General features: G+C 41.0%; 2 protein-coding genes across 8 annotated transcripts in view; one reads left to right on the top strand and one right to left on the bottom strand.

Moving 5' to 3' along the window:
• Positions 1–1,071: 1,071 nt before the first annotated feature.
• On the bottom strand, positions 1,072–19,530 carry RBM18 (RNA binding motif protein 18). Of its 2 annotated transcripts, none has more exons than XM_017673341.3 (6): positions 19,398–19,530; positions 17,244–17,372; positions 9,948–10,074; positions 6,709–6,795; positions 4,923–5,008; positions 1,072–3,087 (listed from the first exon to the last, which is right to left on the bottom strand). In XM_017673341.3, exons 2-6 carry the CDS (start codon positions 17,354–17,356, stop codon positions 2,928–2,930), a joined length of 573 nt encoding a protein of 190 aa, XP_017528830.1. In that variant the 5' UTR covers positions 17,357–17,372; positions 19,398–19,530; the 3' UTR covers positions 1,072–2,927. The 2 variants fall into 2 exon arrangements, with proteins under 2 accessions (XP_017528830.1, XP_073081195.1); XM_073225094.1 differs by lacking the exon at positions 1,072–3,087 and adding an exon at positions 3,463–4,335.
• MRRF (mitochondrial ribosome recycling factor) overlaps positions 19,409–19,947 on the top strand; it is a 50,698-nt gene continuing 50,159 nt past the window's right edge. For 2 of the 6 annotated variants that reach the window (XM_017673321.3, XM_037022227.2), the window contains exon 1: positions 19,411–19,621. In XM_017673321.3, the coding sequence (XP_017528810.2) occupies positions 19,428–19,621 (194 nt within the window). In that variant the 5' untranslated portion in view covers positions 19,411–19,427. Of the gene's footprint in view, positions 19,622–19,947 lie in introns of all 6 variants that reach the window. The other 4 variants (XR_012126384.1, XM_073225076.1, XM_017673313.3 and 1 more) reach the window with 3 other exon arrangements.

The following is a 19,947-nucleotide window of genomic DNA, read 5'->3' as shown; positions in this document are numbered from 1 at the left end:
TAAAGACCTTGTGGTGGGAGCTCCCTTGCTTCAGGGAATAGCAGGGAGGCCAGTGTGACAGGAACACAGTGACAAAGGCAGTAACAGTAGGCTATAGGTCAGCCCAGGACAGGGCACTGAGGGCCTTGCAGGCCTTTGGATTTTACTCTAGGTGTGATACAAAGCCATTCAAAAGAGGACGATGTACTCTGACTTTAAGAGGATTGCTTTGGCTACTGTGTAGAAAACTGACTCAAAGGAGGCACTAGTGGAGGCAGGGAGATAATCTGGAAGGTACTGCAACATTCCAAGCAAGAGATGGCAATGGCTTCAGCAGAAATGACAGTATTGGAGGTGGTAAGGTGGTTGGATTTAAGATGTATTTTGTAGGTGGAGTTGACAGGATTTGTCAAAGGACTGGACAACAAGGGATAGGGCTCTACAATGTTTTGTTTTTAAAAATGTTTTGTTGTTGAAAAATCTTTCCTCCCCATTATGAGGTGCCAATTCCAGAACATCAACTGGTTAGGGTTACACTCTGTATTTGATAAAATAGGAGTTGGATTAAGAAGATAGTTCATACCTTTCTCTTGAATATATCCCCTTCAGTCCTTCCCTCTTACATAAATCAAAATTGTAAGTGACATAATTTTGGCAAAATGGCAAACCAAAAATAAGTTTTCAACTACAGATAATCTCATAACAAAGAGTCGACCAGGTTTACACTTTAATCTCAGAAACGTTTCATCAGACTGCTTTCAGCATGTTTATGACACATACCTTTATTCTTCTGAAACCTCTGAGACAGGGGCTAAACACAGTATGATACTTTCAGGAACTTCCACTAACAACTTTTCAAATAGATTTGCAGTGAGAACAGTTAGTAGCGACAGGCAGGCATAAAGGGTGGAGAGAATTGCCTCTGAGGTTGCCTCTAGCGAAAGAGGCTCCGCTTCTGCAGAGCAGGCACTCAGAGAGAGCATCGCACCTGGACATGCCAGCCCAAGTTCGGGGAACAAGCCTACAGAGAACTCACGGCAGTCTTTATCACCGTTATTCCAGGAAATGGATGAGAGAAAACACAACCACACGGACACTGTCTTGCTTTTATTCACACCGAGGAATAAGAATTGGTACAAATAATAAACATTGCTTTAAATACAAATAAATAGCTCTGATTTCTAAAGGAAACAACTCTAGATCATTCAAATTTTTTTCTAAGTTCCTATTAAAAATAGAAGATTATTTCGCATTAACTAAATCCTACTCTACCACAACCCTTTGAGGACTTAAGGAAAAAATGGTGAATCCTATCCTCTAAGTTAAAGTTACCAGAAAAATGGGAGATAATGCTCCCACTTCCCTGAATTATCCCTCAAATGGAAGGAGTTGCTTGCATCATAGACAGAGCCAGTAAATGCAGAAAGTATTTAATATCTAAAAAGACTTACCTTAAGAAAGGTGCTAAGAATTTCTCTGAACCAGTTCTGTGAATTCTGAAACCTCACTATGTTGAAGTTTTGGTTCAAATATCTTAATTCACTTATTCTCCCAGGAAGACTTAAGTCCTATAATGAAAGCTTCCTCTTGCTAGGAACGGTAACGGTAAACAGTCTGTAATCACTACGAATGACACCTAGGGCATCAGGACGATTCATCTAGTAAAGAGGCAACAGCGCTGCCCAACAGGACTGTCAGCCTGGCACCAAAAGACCAAAACTGCTGACAGAAACACTCCCACCCCACCCCGGCCAATCTGCTGCTTTCTTCCTCTCTACTGTTATATTTAGAATGCTCAAAGTAGCAGAAATGTCCGGGGAGACGTATGTTCTGCAAATGAAAAATCACTTTAAAGTCATGCGGTCTTTCAAGCCTTTGGAAACTACATACAACACGATGTCATTACAGTCCTGCTGCCAGACAGGTGCCTGCTCCACTGGCTTTGTGGCCATTGCTTGTCCTCTTCTCGCCCGATACAAGACAATTCAATTTCTTCTACTCAGACCCCTACACAATGATTAATAAATGTCTGATAGATATCAATATAGCAATGTTTAGGTTTTCAAGGAAATTTTGCTTTTCTATTTAGACTGACCATGATACAATTCCAAATAGAACATTCTCATGCTATAAAAACAATCTCATGCAATAAATGCAATTTTAAAAGTCCCACATTAATAACAACATTTGGCATTATAGAAGGCAGGATTATTCAGATTGAAAAAAAATGACCACTATAGAATAAAAGCTGGAATTCCAAACAGAACTTCCATTGTGGTACAAAATGCTAAATTTGATTCTACAGTTTTGTTGATGCAAACAATTTTAAGATATACACCATGTTTTCTTAATTGGGACTTTGAAACAATAAGCGTAACTCTAAAAACATATTACCACACATTTGATAGAATCAGCTCCCTTTGGCCAAGAACTTTTCTTTTTAGTCCACTTGGAGGGATTTCTGTAGTAAATTCTGGAACAAGAGTTCTGAACATGATTCAAAATCTCCCACTCCCCTCCCTGTCTCTTACTTTTTCTTTATGTTGTAAAGACACTTGAGCAATGACAAACGTTCTTTTTTTTCTTTCAGACAGACGTTTGATAAATTTCTTTTCCTGATTTAAATAATAACATTTTCTATGTTTGCCTTTCTCTCTGGCACACAAAATGTTTCCGGAGTTATAAATCCAAACAAACCAGCCAGCTAGAGCATCCCAGTGTTCAAATCACAATTTTGGATACTATCCTATTTGTTCTGGATGATGCTCAATCCCACACATACTTCAGGGAAGAAACATCCATAAGAACATCCAAAAATGTTATGTTAGCAAAACTCTAACATGATTGTGCTCTGCTGGATAGTATCATTCACATATACAGAGGACAAAGGCAGAGGATTTCAGGTGTGGAGACCAATTTGTTTTTGCTGCTACGGTAATTCATAACCATCATCTTCGAGATTTCCAAGCTGTTCTAGAATAAGGAGTAGTCCTTTTTTTATCTGGTGGCTTAAAGTAGGAGTAAACAGGAGCTGCTGGATACTCTGCATCAGGATTTTCTGCCATCATTTTCAGCTTTGCTTCAATGGCTTTTATCTTGGCAGTGACACTGGGAAAAGAATCACAGAAGATCAGAAAACACTTGGGTATGTCATTTTCTTTATGCCTCTTATGCATGTCAGAGAAGTGATAAGATACTCTTTATTTTTCCATTCTTGATGCTGTCGATGGTCTTAAAGTCAAGGAGAGAAAGGTGGAAGGGAATGTACACATCTGCTGTACATACTCATAACCTTACACAAACAACGTAAAGTTTTAAATTTACGTTAGAAGAGAAAGAACACCAGGTATTATCAAGATGCATTCCAGCACCTCTGCCATTAATGGGACGGTCTGCTGTTCCTTCTGTGTGAGTCACAGGGAAAACAACCTTCTCTAGTTAGCCGCAGATGTTACTAGAAGATGTAAGCGAGGTTCTCTGGATTAAAACACAAATGGAAAGCACTAGGTTATCTAGTAAAAAATGCCAACAATGAAAATAAGAAACTGAAGACATGTGTGCTGTAGCATGGAGATCACCATGCACAAATTCAGTCAACTCTTCCCGGCAGGAGTTAGATTTAGGAAAACCTCTGTGGAAACCAATCTGATCACAGAGGTTCAAAACCTTATGCAGAAAATAGCACAGTGCATCTATAGAAGTCATTATAATCATAAAATGTTTTTGGAGTACAAAACAATAAAGCAGCACAAAATTAAGAAGTATCAGTGATATTAAACTTAGAATAATATAAATTTTGACTTACCACTTTTATCACTCCTGAAAACATTTCAGGATGACCTTCCCCCTGCAGTTTAATGAGATGCTTATACATGTTTTCTTTGGTGTACATAATACATGAGAAAAGGCTGTTTTGTTTTCTCCTTGGCCTTCCATCCAAATGGGCATCACTTTCCTGACTTTATGATTGTGTGCTGATCTCCAATTCTTACAAACCTCTGAGGTTCCTTTATGAATCCTCTTCCCCGCCCCTGCAACAGGCTTTAGAACTGTATTCCTGCATTCACAGCATGGAGTTTCCTTGAAGTATTGACTGAAAGTTGAATTTTGAAGTCCAGCAGGTCTGGCTTTGCATATGGACCTGCTATTTTCTCAGTTGCATGATCTTGGTCAAGGTATTTTATTTACCTCGCTGAGCTTCAGTTTCCTCAAATGTAAATGAGTGTAACAGCACTTTTACCAGCATTTCAAAGATAATTAAATGATATATGGCATGTGAAGTGTTTAGCACAGTGCCTGCTTCATAGTAAGCTCAATAAATCCTGGTTGTAGTTATTGTTAAAATTTCTCCCTGGGCTACAATGCAAAAAAAATAAAAAAGAAGATACTCTACTTCTGCTCAACCATCCACTTAATTTCCCCTTACTCCATGAAACCCTTCATTCCTTCTGTTTTGAATTAACTCCAAAGTAACTGACAATTTGTACATACTAGAACGAAAACTGTTACAGTTGCTGAAATGGTACACAGAATTAAAGCACTACAAACTACAATTTTGTATAAAGGAACCATAGATGGAAAGAAATTAGTGTACTATGACAAATGCCACAAGACTGACAAGACTCAGGGCCTTATTAAAGCATTTGTTTCTAGGGCAAGGGTTCTGTCTGATTTACCTCGGTATCCCAGTGGCAAACACAATGGCTAGTATGTGCTAAGTGCACCCAGGCTTTTTTAGTGAGTGGATTCTAAAAATGGGTCGTATATCATCTTGGGATGTGGGAAGAGAGGAAATGTATACATTCTGGAAATTAACTGAACACATGTCTCAACCTGTTAGATTCTAGTTCAAATTAAGTGTGCACAGATTTACGAGAGTATGAATGAAGGCTTGGGATGAAGAAATGAACACTGTTTCTGAGTCCTTCAATAGACCATCTTACCTTAGGTTAGACTGAGTGGGCTCAGTGCTTGAGGATGGCTCAAGGCTGATTGGAAGGATCTTATCATTCTTGTTATGATCATATCTCTGGAAGGAAGAAAAAGGGAAATTATTTCACCTAAGAAAACCCCAGCTCTATACTGTAGTGTCTGGCTTCTGAAATTCCAAACCCCACAACGTATCATCAGCATATTTCCAGGCAACTTTAGGACTGCTTTACATTTAGAATTAATGCAAAACTCTACATAGCTTTGGCCTAAAAGCTATAAATTTAGAAAAAGAAGTTGAGAAGAAGCTTCCCATCTAGTCATTAGTCCTCCTTATTGGACAGGGAAAGAATTTCAACTTTCAAATTCATAAATGGTACAATCACACAGCAGAACTGCCCTCTTACATTCTTATTTTAACTGTCACATACCACCTCTCACAATACTTACTTCACTGTATCCAAAATACTTTAAAATTTTGTTAGATTTTTGCAAGTATCAAGCATAACAGTCAACTCTTAACAGGCCTGAGTAGAGAAGAAAGGTAGTAACAGACTTTCAGCCACTGATACAGGAGACATCTACAGTAAAAGAATAGTTTAATTTGCTGTCAGATAATTATATACTTCTTGTAAAAAGTTAATATAATATTAAAAAGCAATCAGGAGCCTCTGGCTAAAAAGATTTAAAGGGAAGAGAACCACGAGGCATAGAGACTCACAAATGGAAGGCAGGAATGAAGAACAACTTATCTTCCCTATCTTTGTGATGAGATGCAGAACAAGAAAATGACAGCCAGTTTGGCAAATTAGACTTGATTTTGAGTAAAAAAGCATTTGGTAATTCCCCTTTTTGTTTCTGTTTTTAAGACAATGCATCCTAGAAATTGAGAAGGCTATGTCGCCAGCTGAGATACCCATTCGGATCCAACGTGTCTGAACTGTTTTTTCAGCTGGGACACTGAATTCAAATGTCTAATTTCTGTGACTCTCTACCGGGAAGATTGTTGGGTAGAGAGTCTCTGGTCAAAAGCCATGCTCCATCAGCTAAAGATTGGAGTTCCAATTTAACTGTCACAAATCTTTTTGCAGGCAGATCTGTCAAGACCCCACGGCAGAAGGAAACGAATCATCTCTTTGGACTGCTGCAGGCCACATACTTTACCATTTCTGTGCTGGCTATAACAGGATGCCATTCTTTTTTTTTTAATGGTCTTAGCTTTTCCAGTACATTCTACCAAGAGACAAACTAAGAGATGAACAAGGCACTTTGCCACTTCTCAGGCCTTGGAGACAATACAGACATTGCAAAGTCCCACAAATAACTCTCAAAATCTCTGGAGTCATGAGATACCAGTGCTGTGAGCACTCCTACAAATTACCCATTTCTCAAGCTTTAAGAATAAACGTGTTCAAACTCACCACAGAACTGAGAGGCTGAGGAGTCTACTAATGCCTAAAGCAACTAATTTAAAAAATAAATACATTTTTCCTCCAAAGAACAACCCCCACCAAAAAAAAGATAAATAAAGGTCTGAGCATACACATCAGCCACATGGAAAAATCAATCAAAAACAGAATGTGTGGGTATGTGGAGAGAAACAATGAAGGAACTTAAACCCTCCTGAGATGTTTCTCAAAAGAAAAGCTGGCAACACACATGGTAAATACAAGTAGGAGACCATAGTATGGCTGTTCCAGATGTGAGGAGGCTGGGACGCAAGCGGGTAAGTTGGCAATGTCTTTCAGGCACCTCACTTAGGGTGGGCTCAGTGCTGTGTCTCCAGCCCATGACACTTACCTTTACTTGAGCATGTGCCCATCGTACCACCAGCTTTTTAGACAGAGCAAGCTTGCCATTGAGACACTGGATGGCTCGTTCTGCTTCCTGTCCAGGAAAGGGACTAACGTTAGTCAAAAATTCAAATGCCTAACTAGTTACATGTACTCTCGTAGGGCTTCACTAGCTTTGATGGCTGCATTTATAATCAAACTGCTTTTGATAAATAATTGGCAAAGCGTTTACAAAAACAAAAAAGGCAGAATAACAAACAGAGTATGCGTTTTGTAAAGTCGGTCAAACAACAACTCAAATCATGGCTCTGTCACTTACTGGCAGAGGAATGTTTGGCAGGTCACTCAATCCCTCTGAATGTTAGCTTTTTCACCTGTAAAATATGGATTAAAACTACCTGTTCCTCGCTGGTTGTTCGGAGGAGTCAAAGAGGCCATGTAAGGTGTGGAGGGCTTGGTAAGCACTCAGCCAACACCAGCTAACTGTTCGCAGGTGCTGCCTTTCTACACGCCTCTGTTGGTTAGGAGAGTCCCTGCTAGCCGAGAAACTCCCTGTGCTCCCCCTATGCCAAGAAAAGCCCCGGAGCTATATCCTGGTCTAGGGCTCACTCTCTGGATCCCAAGTGAGAAACAGTCATGGCCTCAAAGGATATGGGAGTGAAGGAAACTAGGCTGGAAAAAGCTGGCAGGAGTCAAAGAGACTGTGAGCAAAGCATTTGTGTGAGCCCATCTATGCACCTGGTTTTCAGAGCCAAAAGTTCCCTGACTCTTTCCCCATCAGATATAGGAGCAACAAGGTTGAAAGGAATTCCTGAAGCTTGATAATAGTCACTCTAGGACATTCCCAGGAAGCCTGGCCGTACTTTTCCATCCTGCCAAACCTTCTCTGCTCCATTTGTATCCGTGAGGCACTCAGCCAAGCGTAACCCACGTTTACTGGGGTTGAAGAAGCCCTAAGAAACAGGAAAAGGAACAAGGAGAGTCTATCTGAGACTGCAGCGTAATACCAGCAGGCATTCCAGGGTGGTTTTACTGGTGAGTCTCTCATTCCTCTGGAGCTTGCCAGCAGACATTCAACAATGTACCCACGGTGTGTTAGGCATTAGATAGTCACTGACATCCTTGCCTCACTATTGTGCACCAGGAAGGATAGATAAGCGACACTTTATTCTCCTTCTAAGTGTCATTTAGTGAACTGGCATTTGCATGGCACTCTGTTGATTCTGTAGCATCAGCAGTAATAAGATGCCAGCAGGAGATAAATGTTTTAAAATATAATTTCCTATCCCTGTACATTGTTTCAAAGTTCATGTATTCAACAATATTATTAAATGCCAGCTGTGTTTGCATCCATACCCTCATCTGTTCTCTCAACTTCCTGTAAGTTAGGGAGGGTATTTTTAGTCCCCATTTTTAGATGACAACTGAGGCCAAAAGAAGTTAAGAGACTTGCTTAAAGTAAATACATACAAGAACCAGAAAGCGAAGCAAGCCTTTGTGACTTTAAGCCTGGTATTTTTAAACCAACATCTATCATCAACATGATCATTGATTTTAACTGTCTATAAGAATCCTTATCACACCCTATCATTAAGGAAGAGTAAAGCTTTCAAAAATGCTAACTATATAGGACATTCTTTCAGTTCCCTCAAAAAAACTTGACCAATCAGAACAGCAATGTATCACTTTTTGTCTATCACATTTGCAAAAGAGGAAAAAAAAAAAGTCCCAGCATTAGTAAGGACAAATAACACTCTAATACTGGCTCAGAATATACTGATAACATCATTTCTTGAAGGCAATTTAGGAGTTGTATTATTTAAAGAAAACTTTGGGGGCAGGGGAGGGCTGGTAAAACAGATGAAGGGGAAAAAAAAGTGAGAATGTTTGATATTATTTTTCTAGACAGTGGTTACGTGACCGCACATACATGTTAAATGCATTGAGCTGTACACTAAGATTTGCACACTGTACTGTACATACCTCAATGAAAAAAACAAAACAAAAAATATGCGTGACCTTTGATGACACCACTCCATTTCCATAAATGTAGTAAATACACACAGAGTTAGAACTAGATATTCACAGTGCACTGTTCACACTTGTGAATAACTGCGGACAACCTAAATAGCTAATGATTGGGGATTAGTCAAATAACCTACCGGTGCAGATCATGGAATATTGTGTGGTCATCAAAAATGATGTTGATTAGTTTTTAAACTGAGAGCTAAGTTACATATAATAAAATGGGTAAGTATGAAATAAATAAATAGTTTTACATGTTTATATATCTACACAGGTGAAACCACAATATCATGATACAAAATGTTATCTTCACGTGTATTTGATGACAGAAAAATTTTAATATACTTCGAGTGGTAAACAGGTTAGTAAGATCTTAATCATCTGTTGTAAGCTGTACATGTGTTTGTGTGTGTATGTGTGCAGGAATGTGAAGAAAGAAGAGATGGGACAGATATACAACTAAATATTAATAGTGATTATTTCTGGGGACTAGGCTGATAAGTGAAGTCACTTATTTACATTTTCATCTATAATTAACATGTAACTTCTGTAATAAGAAAAAGCATTCATATTATTATAAGTGAAACAAAAACCAGGCAATGTTCTCACATGTGACTAATAAAGCTATAGAGTACTAAGCGGCATCTCTATATTTAATACCAATCAAATGCAATTTCTTTATAAAGGCATGTCCACTCCAAGGACTAATTTTAATATAAGAAGATACATGTATATATCACCATTTAAGCTAACCATTCTCTTCCTCTATATATGTTGAAATTTGTATGCATTTATTCTGAGACATTGAGAAGGGTACATTTTCAAGAAGTCAAAATAAAAGAGAGTTTGTGGGTGGCTCACCACAGACAGGGAGGGCTTCTGCACCACGGGTAAAGCTACTGAAAGAAAAGGAGGCTTTGTTGGCCAGGCTCTGATGGAACAACAAAATGGAACAGGGAGGAGAATGTCCACAAGCTTCATGTGGGCACCAAAGCATCTGATCAGAAAACTAGGTGAGCTGCCTTAGACCATAATCCGAGGGAGGGTAGATTTTGAAAGCTGTTCGTGAATTCATTTGTTTACTGAGGCCCTCCTTTAGGTACACAGAGATGAATCAGACATGGCTCCTGCCCACAAGGACCTGCCGTTCTAGTAGTGGAGAGAGATGCAAATAATTCGGAGAGTGTGGTAAGCACCATGGAAGGGGAGACACTTGATTACCTGCTTAGTTTCAAAGTTAACAAAACAGTACCCTCGAGGCTGTCCTTCCAAAGCACCTGACTTGTGGAAGAGGAAGTCAAACTGCTTTACGGTGCCAAACTTCTGGAGGAGCTTGAGGAGGTGGTATCTGTAGAGAAAGAACAGCCCATGAGCATGCCCTGGGAATTCTGCTGGCCACTCGGCCTCAAGTGTGAGATAAAAGCAGGAGATAATTTACCCCAGGGATAAAGTCTTATGCCCCTGCCCCCTGCCTTCCTCCAAATTGCTGCATTCGTTTATTTGGCAAACAGAGTTGTTTGCATCTATTTGGAATGGGAACTAGAATTGTCATGGCTATGCATCTGTCCAGCACAACACCACCAAACAAAAAAACCACACCTAACAAACAGCTGTCTGGCCCACAAGCACCATTTGTTTTTTTCTTTGGAGAAAAGCTCAAAAATAGTGTCGATTTGTTTATTTTTAATTTCCTGGCAATGAAACAGTATTTGTGAATAACTACAACTCCATCAGCAACACACACCCACGCTCCAAAAGCCGAAGCCCACGCCCTCTCAAAAATAAAAGTAACAGAGACATACATAGTCGCACAAATAAAACAACCCTGGCAGGCTTCCCTGGTAGGTTTCAGAGTTGATTCATTAGCCCCAAATTGCACTTGTGAGAAACTCTGCCAAAAACCAAAACCACAGCTCGTGGCACTTCCACAGATGCTAGAGACCTCCAGTCCCTGATGGGACTGAACATGAGGACGGCGATGTGATGGAGGCTGGTCTCAGGCAGGGCAGGGGGATGTAGCAGGTCTTAGAAATCATCCAGTTGTGGGTAACGAACCAACCTCAGTGGCTGTAACACAGTTAGTACTCTGGAGCATGACTCCAGATAAAGAATATAGATGGCCAAGGAAGAAATTTATTCCTGGCAGGAGGTTCCCCCCAAGCTCTTGCTTGCCACTCTGCCTCTTATCCTCTTCTCAGATTCCTTTCTCTAAAACTTATTTGGTTTCTGTAGAGCTTTTAAGTTATTCAAACAGATGTGGCTTGAACAGGTTGCTGTGACCAATCTCAGTTCCGACTTCCTGTCATCTGATGTAAGGGTGAGACGAACCAACAACTCTCCTGCTTCCTTTTCCTCTGGCCTTCCTCCTGGCATCCTCTGCACTATTCAGATGGAGTCAAGGCTTTCTCTAAACAATGCTGTCCCTGTGATACTAAAAAGGTATCAGCTCACATGCTAAATCTGTTATTACTCGGAATTCTATCCCACAGGGAGTCAGTAAAGCTGTCGTTATAGCCACATTTATATTGACATTGTTTTCTAGCAGAAACTCATCAAGATTTTATTCTTGAGTAAGAACCTCCTTTGGGAGGCAGAAAGATATGAAATGGATCATAAGCTATATACACTAAATTTGATACTAATGCACACCAACAAGCAAGCCCATTATCCTGGATCAGGTGCCTGACAAGAGTGGAGCCAGGAAGACATAACGCAGGGCTGTACCCGGGCAGGATGCAAGGCTCCCAGGCATACTGTGGATGTTAATCTGGTCTTCAGACCTGTTCTGAAAGGGAAAACAACAAGTCCTGGTTTCCAAATTCTCAACTACCATCAGGAAACCCTGACTGCTGGTGGGAAAGCACGAGGTGATTCTTCAGGGGAGAGGGAGATACCTCAAGTGAAAATTCCTGGTTTTATTTGATATTTTACTTAGGCTTACAGCAAGGGCGAGTCTCGCAAATGCACAGACAGATGGGCTAGAAGTCTCCCAAGGGTCTTTAATTCACAGCTGCATCTTCCACTTACTATACCCATTCAAACCTTAATATTGTGCCAGTTGCCATGAATGGTGGGTCAAATCCATTTTTTAAAAAACAATCTAAGTGCTACTTTGGGCTGGTCATCTTTTCATTATCTAAGTGCTACTTTGGGCTGGTCATCTTTTCATTAGCTCCATTCTGCTTAATAGCAGGAAGGTAAGGCGATTGGCATTTCCTAGGAAATGAATTTTAATTTACTCAGGAAAAAAAATTGCCGACAGATTATTCTTTGAAAAGCTAACAAAGACATTCTGCCAGAGAAGTGTGACCTTAAGATTCCAGGAACATCTGCTTAGGTCTGTGTCTTTCAACTTCTCCAGGATTTCTTTTCTTGTTTGATAATTTCTTGAAATTATCGGAACACCGCAACAAAAGGAATGAAATGTTTACTATTTTGCTTCCTGGAGATGGGGACTGTAAGCTCTGATAGTGAAAGCCGCCTGAAGAATCTTGCTTTCACATCTGCAAGCACTTTCATCTGCTGCTGAAGTAGGAGAGCGCTCACTACTCATCAGAGCCTTGCTTCACTTAATGAAATGTGGGCCCCACAAGCCTTCAGGAGCTAGAGAATAAGCATCCCCATCCCATACATATTTCTGCAACTTAATCACTGTTTTCTGCAATGGGTCTTTAAAATGTCCTTCCTGCCTAATGGCACAGACAGAATTAATCCATACAAACATTAAAGAAACCCCTAGTAGGTGTCAAGAACTATAGTAGGCCATTGGACTTCCCAGATGAATACAATTAGGTCCTGCCTTCAAGGACCTCACATTCTGCTTACAGAAGATAAGTAATCAATACATTACAAAACACTATACTTGTGCAGAGGTATGTACACGAGTGCCCAGATGCAGAGGCCAACTGTGCAGGTAGGTGGTGCTTAATAAACACTAGGTGAAGAGTCTGACCCATTGGAAGTGAGTGGGGGTGGGCAGCAGAGCTGAGGATGAGGGCTTAGGTTGTGAAGGATGTTGGCGTGTTTAGTGAGGGGACTGTACTCTGATGCTGTAGATAATGGGAAGCCTAAGAAATGACTTTAAAGATTGTTTACAGTGCACAATTTGTTTTAGAGAAAAAGTTTCTTTATAAGCCTATAAAAATTATGTGGTGAGCCCTTATGTTCTGTTTTGTATGTTATTAAATGGCCTTACTGTGTTTCTAATTTAACAGCTAAGCTAACAGTCAAGGCTGTTTCACACAAACCAAGGCCTTAAAAGAAAGAAGCATGGGCCACAAAGGAAAAATAAGGAATTGGCTGAGAGAGAAACTGGGGTCTCACCAGGGGTGCACATTGTTCTCACGTGCTCATGCATTTCATTGTCCTTGAACTCTAATTTATCCCTGAAAGTCTGCATCAGGACATTTCCACCCAGACAGTTCTCCAACTGCTTTTAACTTTACTTAATACTGACCACCTCCCCTCCATAAACTGCTGCCCCCTTCCAGCTGGCCCACCAGTCGGCACGGACATGATCGTTTTACGTTTCTTAGGGCAAGGAATGTTAGGATCATCTTCAGCTCTCCACTCCTTGTCAGGCACTTTCTCCATCTCTCAGACTCACCTACTAGTTTCCAAGTTCATGGCCTCTGTCTAGGTGATATGAACGGCAGGTCTGGTTTATGGCAGTCTCTGCTAGCTAATGTTCACCTTCCACCTGTGCCCTTCCAATTCACCCTACGTACTGGTGTCTAATTTCCCCACTGAAACACCACCGTCATGATGTCAGTCTCCTGTGAAACACCACACTGAGTCTCTTCTACAAGAAATTCAAACCTCTTGCCTGAGTGAGTCTTAAAGACCCTGTATTAATCTGATAGTATTCTCTCTATCCAACTACTGTTTTCATTATCACTTAGTATTCAACTCCTCTTTCAGTCAAAAAGGTCTTCCTGATATTCTTCTGTTCACATGTTAACAATTTTACCTACTTATATATACTTTACCTGTGAGTCACCCTCCACTTAGAATGCTTCTTCTTTTAGAATTTTCACTGGTTTTGTTTCCTCTCATACTTCTCCCTAAGCATAATGCGTTGGCTATTAGTTCAGCTTCCTAAACAGCTCACTTAATATGTGAAAAGGAGCACATTTAATATTTGAAAAGGAAAGCCAGTATTAACCCTTTTAGAGGAAACTACAGTGTGGAAAATAGATAACGTCTAAGGACATTAATTTTTTCAGTTTCTCTGTTAGAAGCACTATTGATGTTATTTAGAGGTATTGTTTTTACCCTGTCAGTTGGATTGGGTCCCAAAATAATGTAAAAGAAGTCCTAACATTTTACAGTTTAGAATAAGATACTTTAATTTACGATTGCTCAATTATGTGAACTCAGAATATTTGTGCAAAGAGCACTAAATTAGGTGGTGAGAAATTAGTCTTATCATTAACTACTTCAGTAAAGGGAGTGAACTCACTTAATTCTTTTCCTATAAAACAGGGAAGTATTATCTGTTTCACTTGCCTCAGGTTATTATGAGTTTAAATAAAAGGAACTAATGCAACAGAGCTAGAAGAAACCTTCAGATCACTCAGATGAACATTCTTACTTGAGAGGTAAGAAATATGAGGTACAACATACTTGGGAGAAATCAGAATATAGTAGAAAGAGCATGGGTTTGGAATCTGCTACCTCTGTAAATAAGAGTATGCCATCATTCCCTTAAATATAAATCTCTATGACCTCATATTTGGTGGTATAGATATTCCTGGCACCTAGTAAAGCCACAAAATGGTCATTATTGTAACCACAAAGTGAACATAAATAAACAAGAAACAATATCAGCATGCTAGACTGTCAGTTAGCAATACATACTCTGTGCAGAGGAGGCTGATAAAAGGGCTTCCTCCTATAACTTGAGCAGGACTAAGGCTAGTAACTAAAAAGGACACAACATGGAATGACTAGAATTAATTACAAGATAAACTCTGAAAAATTGAGTGGAAAAGTACTGCTGTTTTACATACCTTTGTAATCATTCATAACAGTAAATTACTATAAACTGACTTTTAACAAGAGGTGAGAGAGCATTGCATACAAGAGGCATTCAAATCAGTTTATGAGACACATCAGGAAGGGGGGTGGTAAAAAGTAGGGAAATGTACTGGAGAGAAAAGAAAGGTGCATTAAAGGGGGAAACAGTAGGAACCAACAGCAATATGTGGGTGGGGGGGGTCAGCTTAATTACGAAAGCTGGAGAGTGGTCTGCAGACTTTTGTCAAGAGTCGCTAGAAGTTGAGAGATTCGGATTTAAAGGATGCTTTCTGAGACTGGACTACAAGCTGGGTACCACATGTTCACACAAGTAACAACATGTAATCCTACAATGTTTGGAAATGAAATGAATGTATTTTAATCATTAGTCTAGGCCCATTGTTACCTACCTTGAGGGAAAAGGATCCAGATGTTTATGTACTGGAAAAAACTTGGAAGGAAATCACTTATTTCCACAAGATAAGACCTACCTTACTGAAATGATAGGTGTCTTTGCTGTAATTAAGTAAATGAAAGGCAATATGAGGCATTTAATGCTAACTATAAGCTATGATCAGCAATTGTATCTTTAAAAAATTTATTATTTAATAGATCAGGTTGTTTGGTGGAGAAAATGTTTTAAGATAAGGAATCCATAAAAGAAAAAACAGTACAAATGATCTCTAGTTATACAGTGGTAGGTCACAGGTAGAGCCAGCAAGGCCCTGATTGGCTGGTTAGTACTTGATGCCCGCCTCTGGCCTGATGTAAAAAGAGCATATACACCAGCGGGAAAATTTTGATTCAATGTTCCTATTAATGCTCTAACTGAAGAAAACATTCAGACGCTCCCACTTATGACAAGCTGAGGTGGCAGAAGCCCACTTGAACCTTCTGTCAAGCAGCAGGACACAATTAAAACAAGGGTTTCATTACAGTGAAGTGCATCCAAAACAATGATCAACAGACATTAGTGAAAGGTTGGGCAGACTCTCACATTTAACCCCAAACCCATGAGTAAAGACAGCTAAAACAAAGGCACAGCCTATATTCCAGGGCCCCCATGACCAAGGTGACTGAACATAGGGGCAACACATCTTAAATACCACCATCCTATCTAGAGGGACCCAAAGGTATCTATATTTACCTGATCTGAGCTTGAGCAGGTTAAGGAACTGAACTTTCTGTCATGATGGGAATCCATTAGTTTACGTCTCTTTCCTCTCTTGTAATCCCAGCCCGTATACACAGCTCCTCTCATCCCAGACTCAAACAAGGCTTCCCTTGCCTCCTCTACTTTTACCTTTAACACTATTCCAAAGAGAGTTAATTTCTAGGACTGATGATACACTCCATGCTTGTCAAGCACTGATCTGTAGAGCCCACTCTGCTCACTCCTTATTATCCTGCCACAAATACTCACCCTGCTCCTAATAAACACCTGGGAAAAGGAAAAACCTCTTAATTCACTGCTAAAAAACTGCTTTCCACTACAGTGGCCATAATAGAAAAAGTGGGGAGTCAGGACAATTCAATTAGTCAGATTTCACGACCATGGGCAAGCTAATTTCTGCCTCTTAGGCCTCAGTTTCCTCTACTGTAGGATAAGAGAGCTGGATCATGTAAGTTTTCATGTGTGAAGCCCCGTAATTGATTGCCAAAAGGCTCTGGGTGCCCCATGAATCACTTTAAATAGAACACTTCTGAGTTTTTATTTTATATATAGGTTTTGACGATCTTATGACAAGGTTCCTCAGATTTAAAAAGTTTGAACAGTGCTTAGCATGACACTTGGTAGACAGTGGGCACTCTAATCATTTAATGAATGAATGAAAACTACAGGGACTGCGGTGATCAATCTCTAAGACCCCTTCCAGCTCTGACCTACAGTTCCACGGTGGCTTAACATGAATTATAGTCAAGTGGTAACCTCTCTGTTTTTTCACTTTTATTATTATTATTGTTTTTTTATATTGAGGTACATACAATGCACATATTTTAGCATACAGCTTGATGAATTCTGACATGTGCATACACTCATGTTAACCATTGCCCATAGTGGATAACAAACATTCTCACTAATTCTTTCCCTCTTCACCTATTTTACCCATCCCCTTACTGTTTGTGAAGGTACTGAATATTCTGCTTGTTCCTTCTTTTATAGGACCACAGTATGCCCAAGTCTGATTACAGAAAATAATTTCCTACAGTCCCTGGTACAAGGTTTCAAATAGTTGAAAACAGGAGAACATCTTTGGCAAGTGGAAAAGAGAAGTATATGAGTTTAAAGGATACCCATGTCTGTGGCCTTGCAGAAGAGTTCAAACTTAAGAAAAATGTCAAGGTAACAATTTAATAACATCACATACCCTTCAAACACAATTAAAACATAATAAAAGGGACAAAATATATCCTACATCCTTTAAAAAAACTCTTGTGAACACATCACTGGAAACATCTCAATTCTGTAGGTAATGAATTAAGATGGCTTAGACTTACTCTGTGATCTTGGGGTCCAGGTTGCCAATCCATAACCGGTGCCCTTCTTGTAGGGAACCCTCTGAAAGGATGGATGCGTTCTCCAGGGGAAGAGTTTTGGTTTCTCCTTCCATCAATCTTTATGAAATACTACAGGAAATGTGAACATTCAGGCAGGAAAGGAGCAATACTGTGTGAACATGAAACTTTATATTCAACTCAACATTTATTCAAGGCATGACCTGGGATGTCCTTCATAGCCTGAGTTACTTCACACCCAGGGCCCCAGCACCAGTTCCCTGGGGACAGCACCTCTGGCAGTGCGCATAAAAGCCTCCATTTAAGGTGAAAGGGGCATTGGTCTGTGTGTAGAAACTAGAAGTTTTCCTCTTCTGAAGCCAGAGGCTGACTGGGCAGGAGGCCCAAGTCTCTGTTATTACATGATACCCCAGTTCAAAAACTGTGACCCAAAATAAGTCTTAGAAACCACTAGAAAAGAGTCTTAATAGCAGCAGCACATCCCTTCCTCATGAAAAAGTACAGGAAATTTTAGGCCACCATCTCAACACAGCCTATAAAGTCTGGCACACGGTAGATCCTAGCTAATTGTTTGGTGAACATGTTTATATCCCCCTGCACACAACTGTATTCATCTTCCTTTCCAACTTGAGTGTTCAATCTGTCCAGCAATGGATGACAAGCAACTAATAACTGCCAAACTAGGGACTATATGCTGAAAACAGAGAAATGAATAAGCCATAGTCCTTGCTCTTACCTCCTGAGAAAGAGGAGAAACAGACATAAACAGAATCCTGAGAGTGGAAACAGAGGAGGAGAAACACTGAGTCTTCTCCCCTCTTTCCTTCCCTCCTTTTCTACAGATTAATCGTTCATTCAAATAACAACAAAAATTACTAGAGCTTCCATTTTCTAGGAATCATCTAGGTACTGGGGACAGAAAAGTGAACAAGCAAGGTCTCTACCTTCAGGATGCTTATATTTGGAAGTGGAAGAAGGGGGGGTCAAAACAAAAGCAAAATAAACAAACAAGATATAATCAGTGACAAGTGCTACAAACACAATTGGGCAAGGTGTTTTGGCCTGGAGACTGGGGTTGTACTACTTTAGAATTAGTGGAAAGGGAAGGCCTCTCTAAAGAAGATGGCATTTGAAACAGACTGGAATGATGGGAACTCCTGGTTTTCTCATGTCTAAAGACAGCAGTAACATCAATAGCTACTTAATATCACAGGAGGGTACCATGTTTCAGTGGCAAGAGTGTGGGATATGGGGACAAAAGATCTGTATTCAAATCCTAGCTTTTGCATGCAGTTACTGTGTAGCTTAAGCAAGTCATGATCCCCCTCTTAACAGTCCTCTCCTCCAGAAAGCTTTATTTCATAGTGCAGAACTCTTTGCTGGTCTCTACCACAGCCACCTTTTCTTTCCATACAATGTTAATTCAATGTTATTTAGTATCTTATCTTACTGTTTCACTCATTACAGTGTAAGCTCCTAGAGGGCAGGGCCTTGACTATCTTGATCAGGATTCTATCTCCAGCACTCAGTACACTGCCTGGCTTATGGCTTATGTGCTCAGTGTTTACTGAATGAATGAATGAATGAAGTAAGGCACTTATCCACTTGAAGCTTCAGTTTCTTCTTCCTTCCTAGAATGGGCACAATCATTCCTGTCTCATGCATCGCTGTGAGGCTTAAATGAGACAGTATCTGTGACAGCTCAAAACAGGGCTTTTTGAGGAACGGTATGTTTAAGGATCAATATGGCACGAGACTATCAAAATCCTTTGGGTTTGCAATGGCGACAACCCCTCAGATTAAGAGTTTACAAAACGCTTTCTACGTCTATCCTCCCAGCTGATCTGCAGCCACCTTGGAAGCCATGAATAGTCGTTTCGGAAAACTAATATCCAGAGAAGCAAAGGCACTTTGTTCCTTAAAGCTAACGGTAACGGCAGGGTCAAGCCTGGACCCCCGGCTTCCCGATTCCGGGCCGCGAATTCCCAGATGCGAGGGGGTCATTCCTGGATTGCTATTTCCGGGCTAGCGGCGGGACAATCCGGGGCGGGGCCGGAGACACAGTCGAGCTAGGGCAGCATCCTCTCACCCCCTCGCGGGGCGCCGACGTGCAGGGCACGTCGCGGCCGGACTCACCTCGTGGGCTCGGCGTCGTCCCCTCGGCTCATGCCCCCACAGCAGGTCGCAACTCCCCGACCCCACGGCGCTGCAGACGCCACCACCCCAACACCGCCTGCTCCCAGGCCGCCGGTGACGCGCTACCCGTGCGCCGCAGCACCGCCCCGTAACGTCATGACGCCTGCGCCGCCGCCGTCGATGCGGTCGCACGAATCTTTTCCCAGTAACCTGGGCGTTAGCTGGTGAGTGGCCTTGGCGTGGCCTGGAGGCGCGCGTGGGCTCCGGGTGCCAGAGACCTCTACTCGAGGACCTCTGGGGGACCTTGGGGAGTCTGACCACTGTCCTCCGACCCGTTCCGTTTGAGTCCGGCTTGACCTTTAAGGCCGGGGGTGAGACCAGTCCCATCTGGGAAGGTCTCACAAGGTTTTAAGGGCCTCGCTCATCAGCTAGGAATTTAGGGGAGGGCGTGGGGCTTACTGAATAGTAGGCGCTGTTAGCCCAGTACCTGGCAGGAATATTTACTTTTCAGAACAGTTCGACTCTGGAGTAGGTGTTATTTTCCCCCATG

Source organism: Manis javanica, chromosome 2 (genome assembly GCF_040802235.1).
Source record: "Manis javanica isolate MJ-LG chromosome 2, MJ_LKY, whole genome shotgun sequence".
In the NCBI taxonomy this organism is placed as follows: Eukaryota; Metazoa; Chordata; class Mammalia; order Pholidota; family Manidae; genus Manis; species Manis javanica.
Note: the sequence above shows the minus strand (reverse complement) of the source record. Positions and strands in the feature narration are given on the sequence as shown.

Excerpts from the sequence above, each read along its gene's own strand:
- RBM18 (XM_017673341.3), bottom strand. The coding sequence starts at position 17,356 with ATGGAAGGAGAAACCAAAACTCTTCCCCTGGAGAACGCATCCATCCTT. Across the intron at positions 6,796-9,947 it reads TTAACTTTGAAACTAAGCAG|GAAGCAGAACGAGCCATCCA; the intron begins GTAATCAAGTGT and ends TTTCCTGGACAG. Across the intron at positions 3,088-4,922 it reads CCCACTCAGTCTAACCTAAG|TGTCACTGCCAAGATAAAAG; the intron begins GTAAGATGGTCT and ends TTCTTTTCCCAG.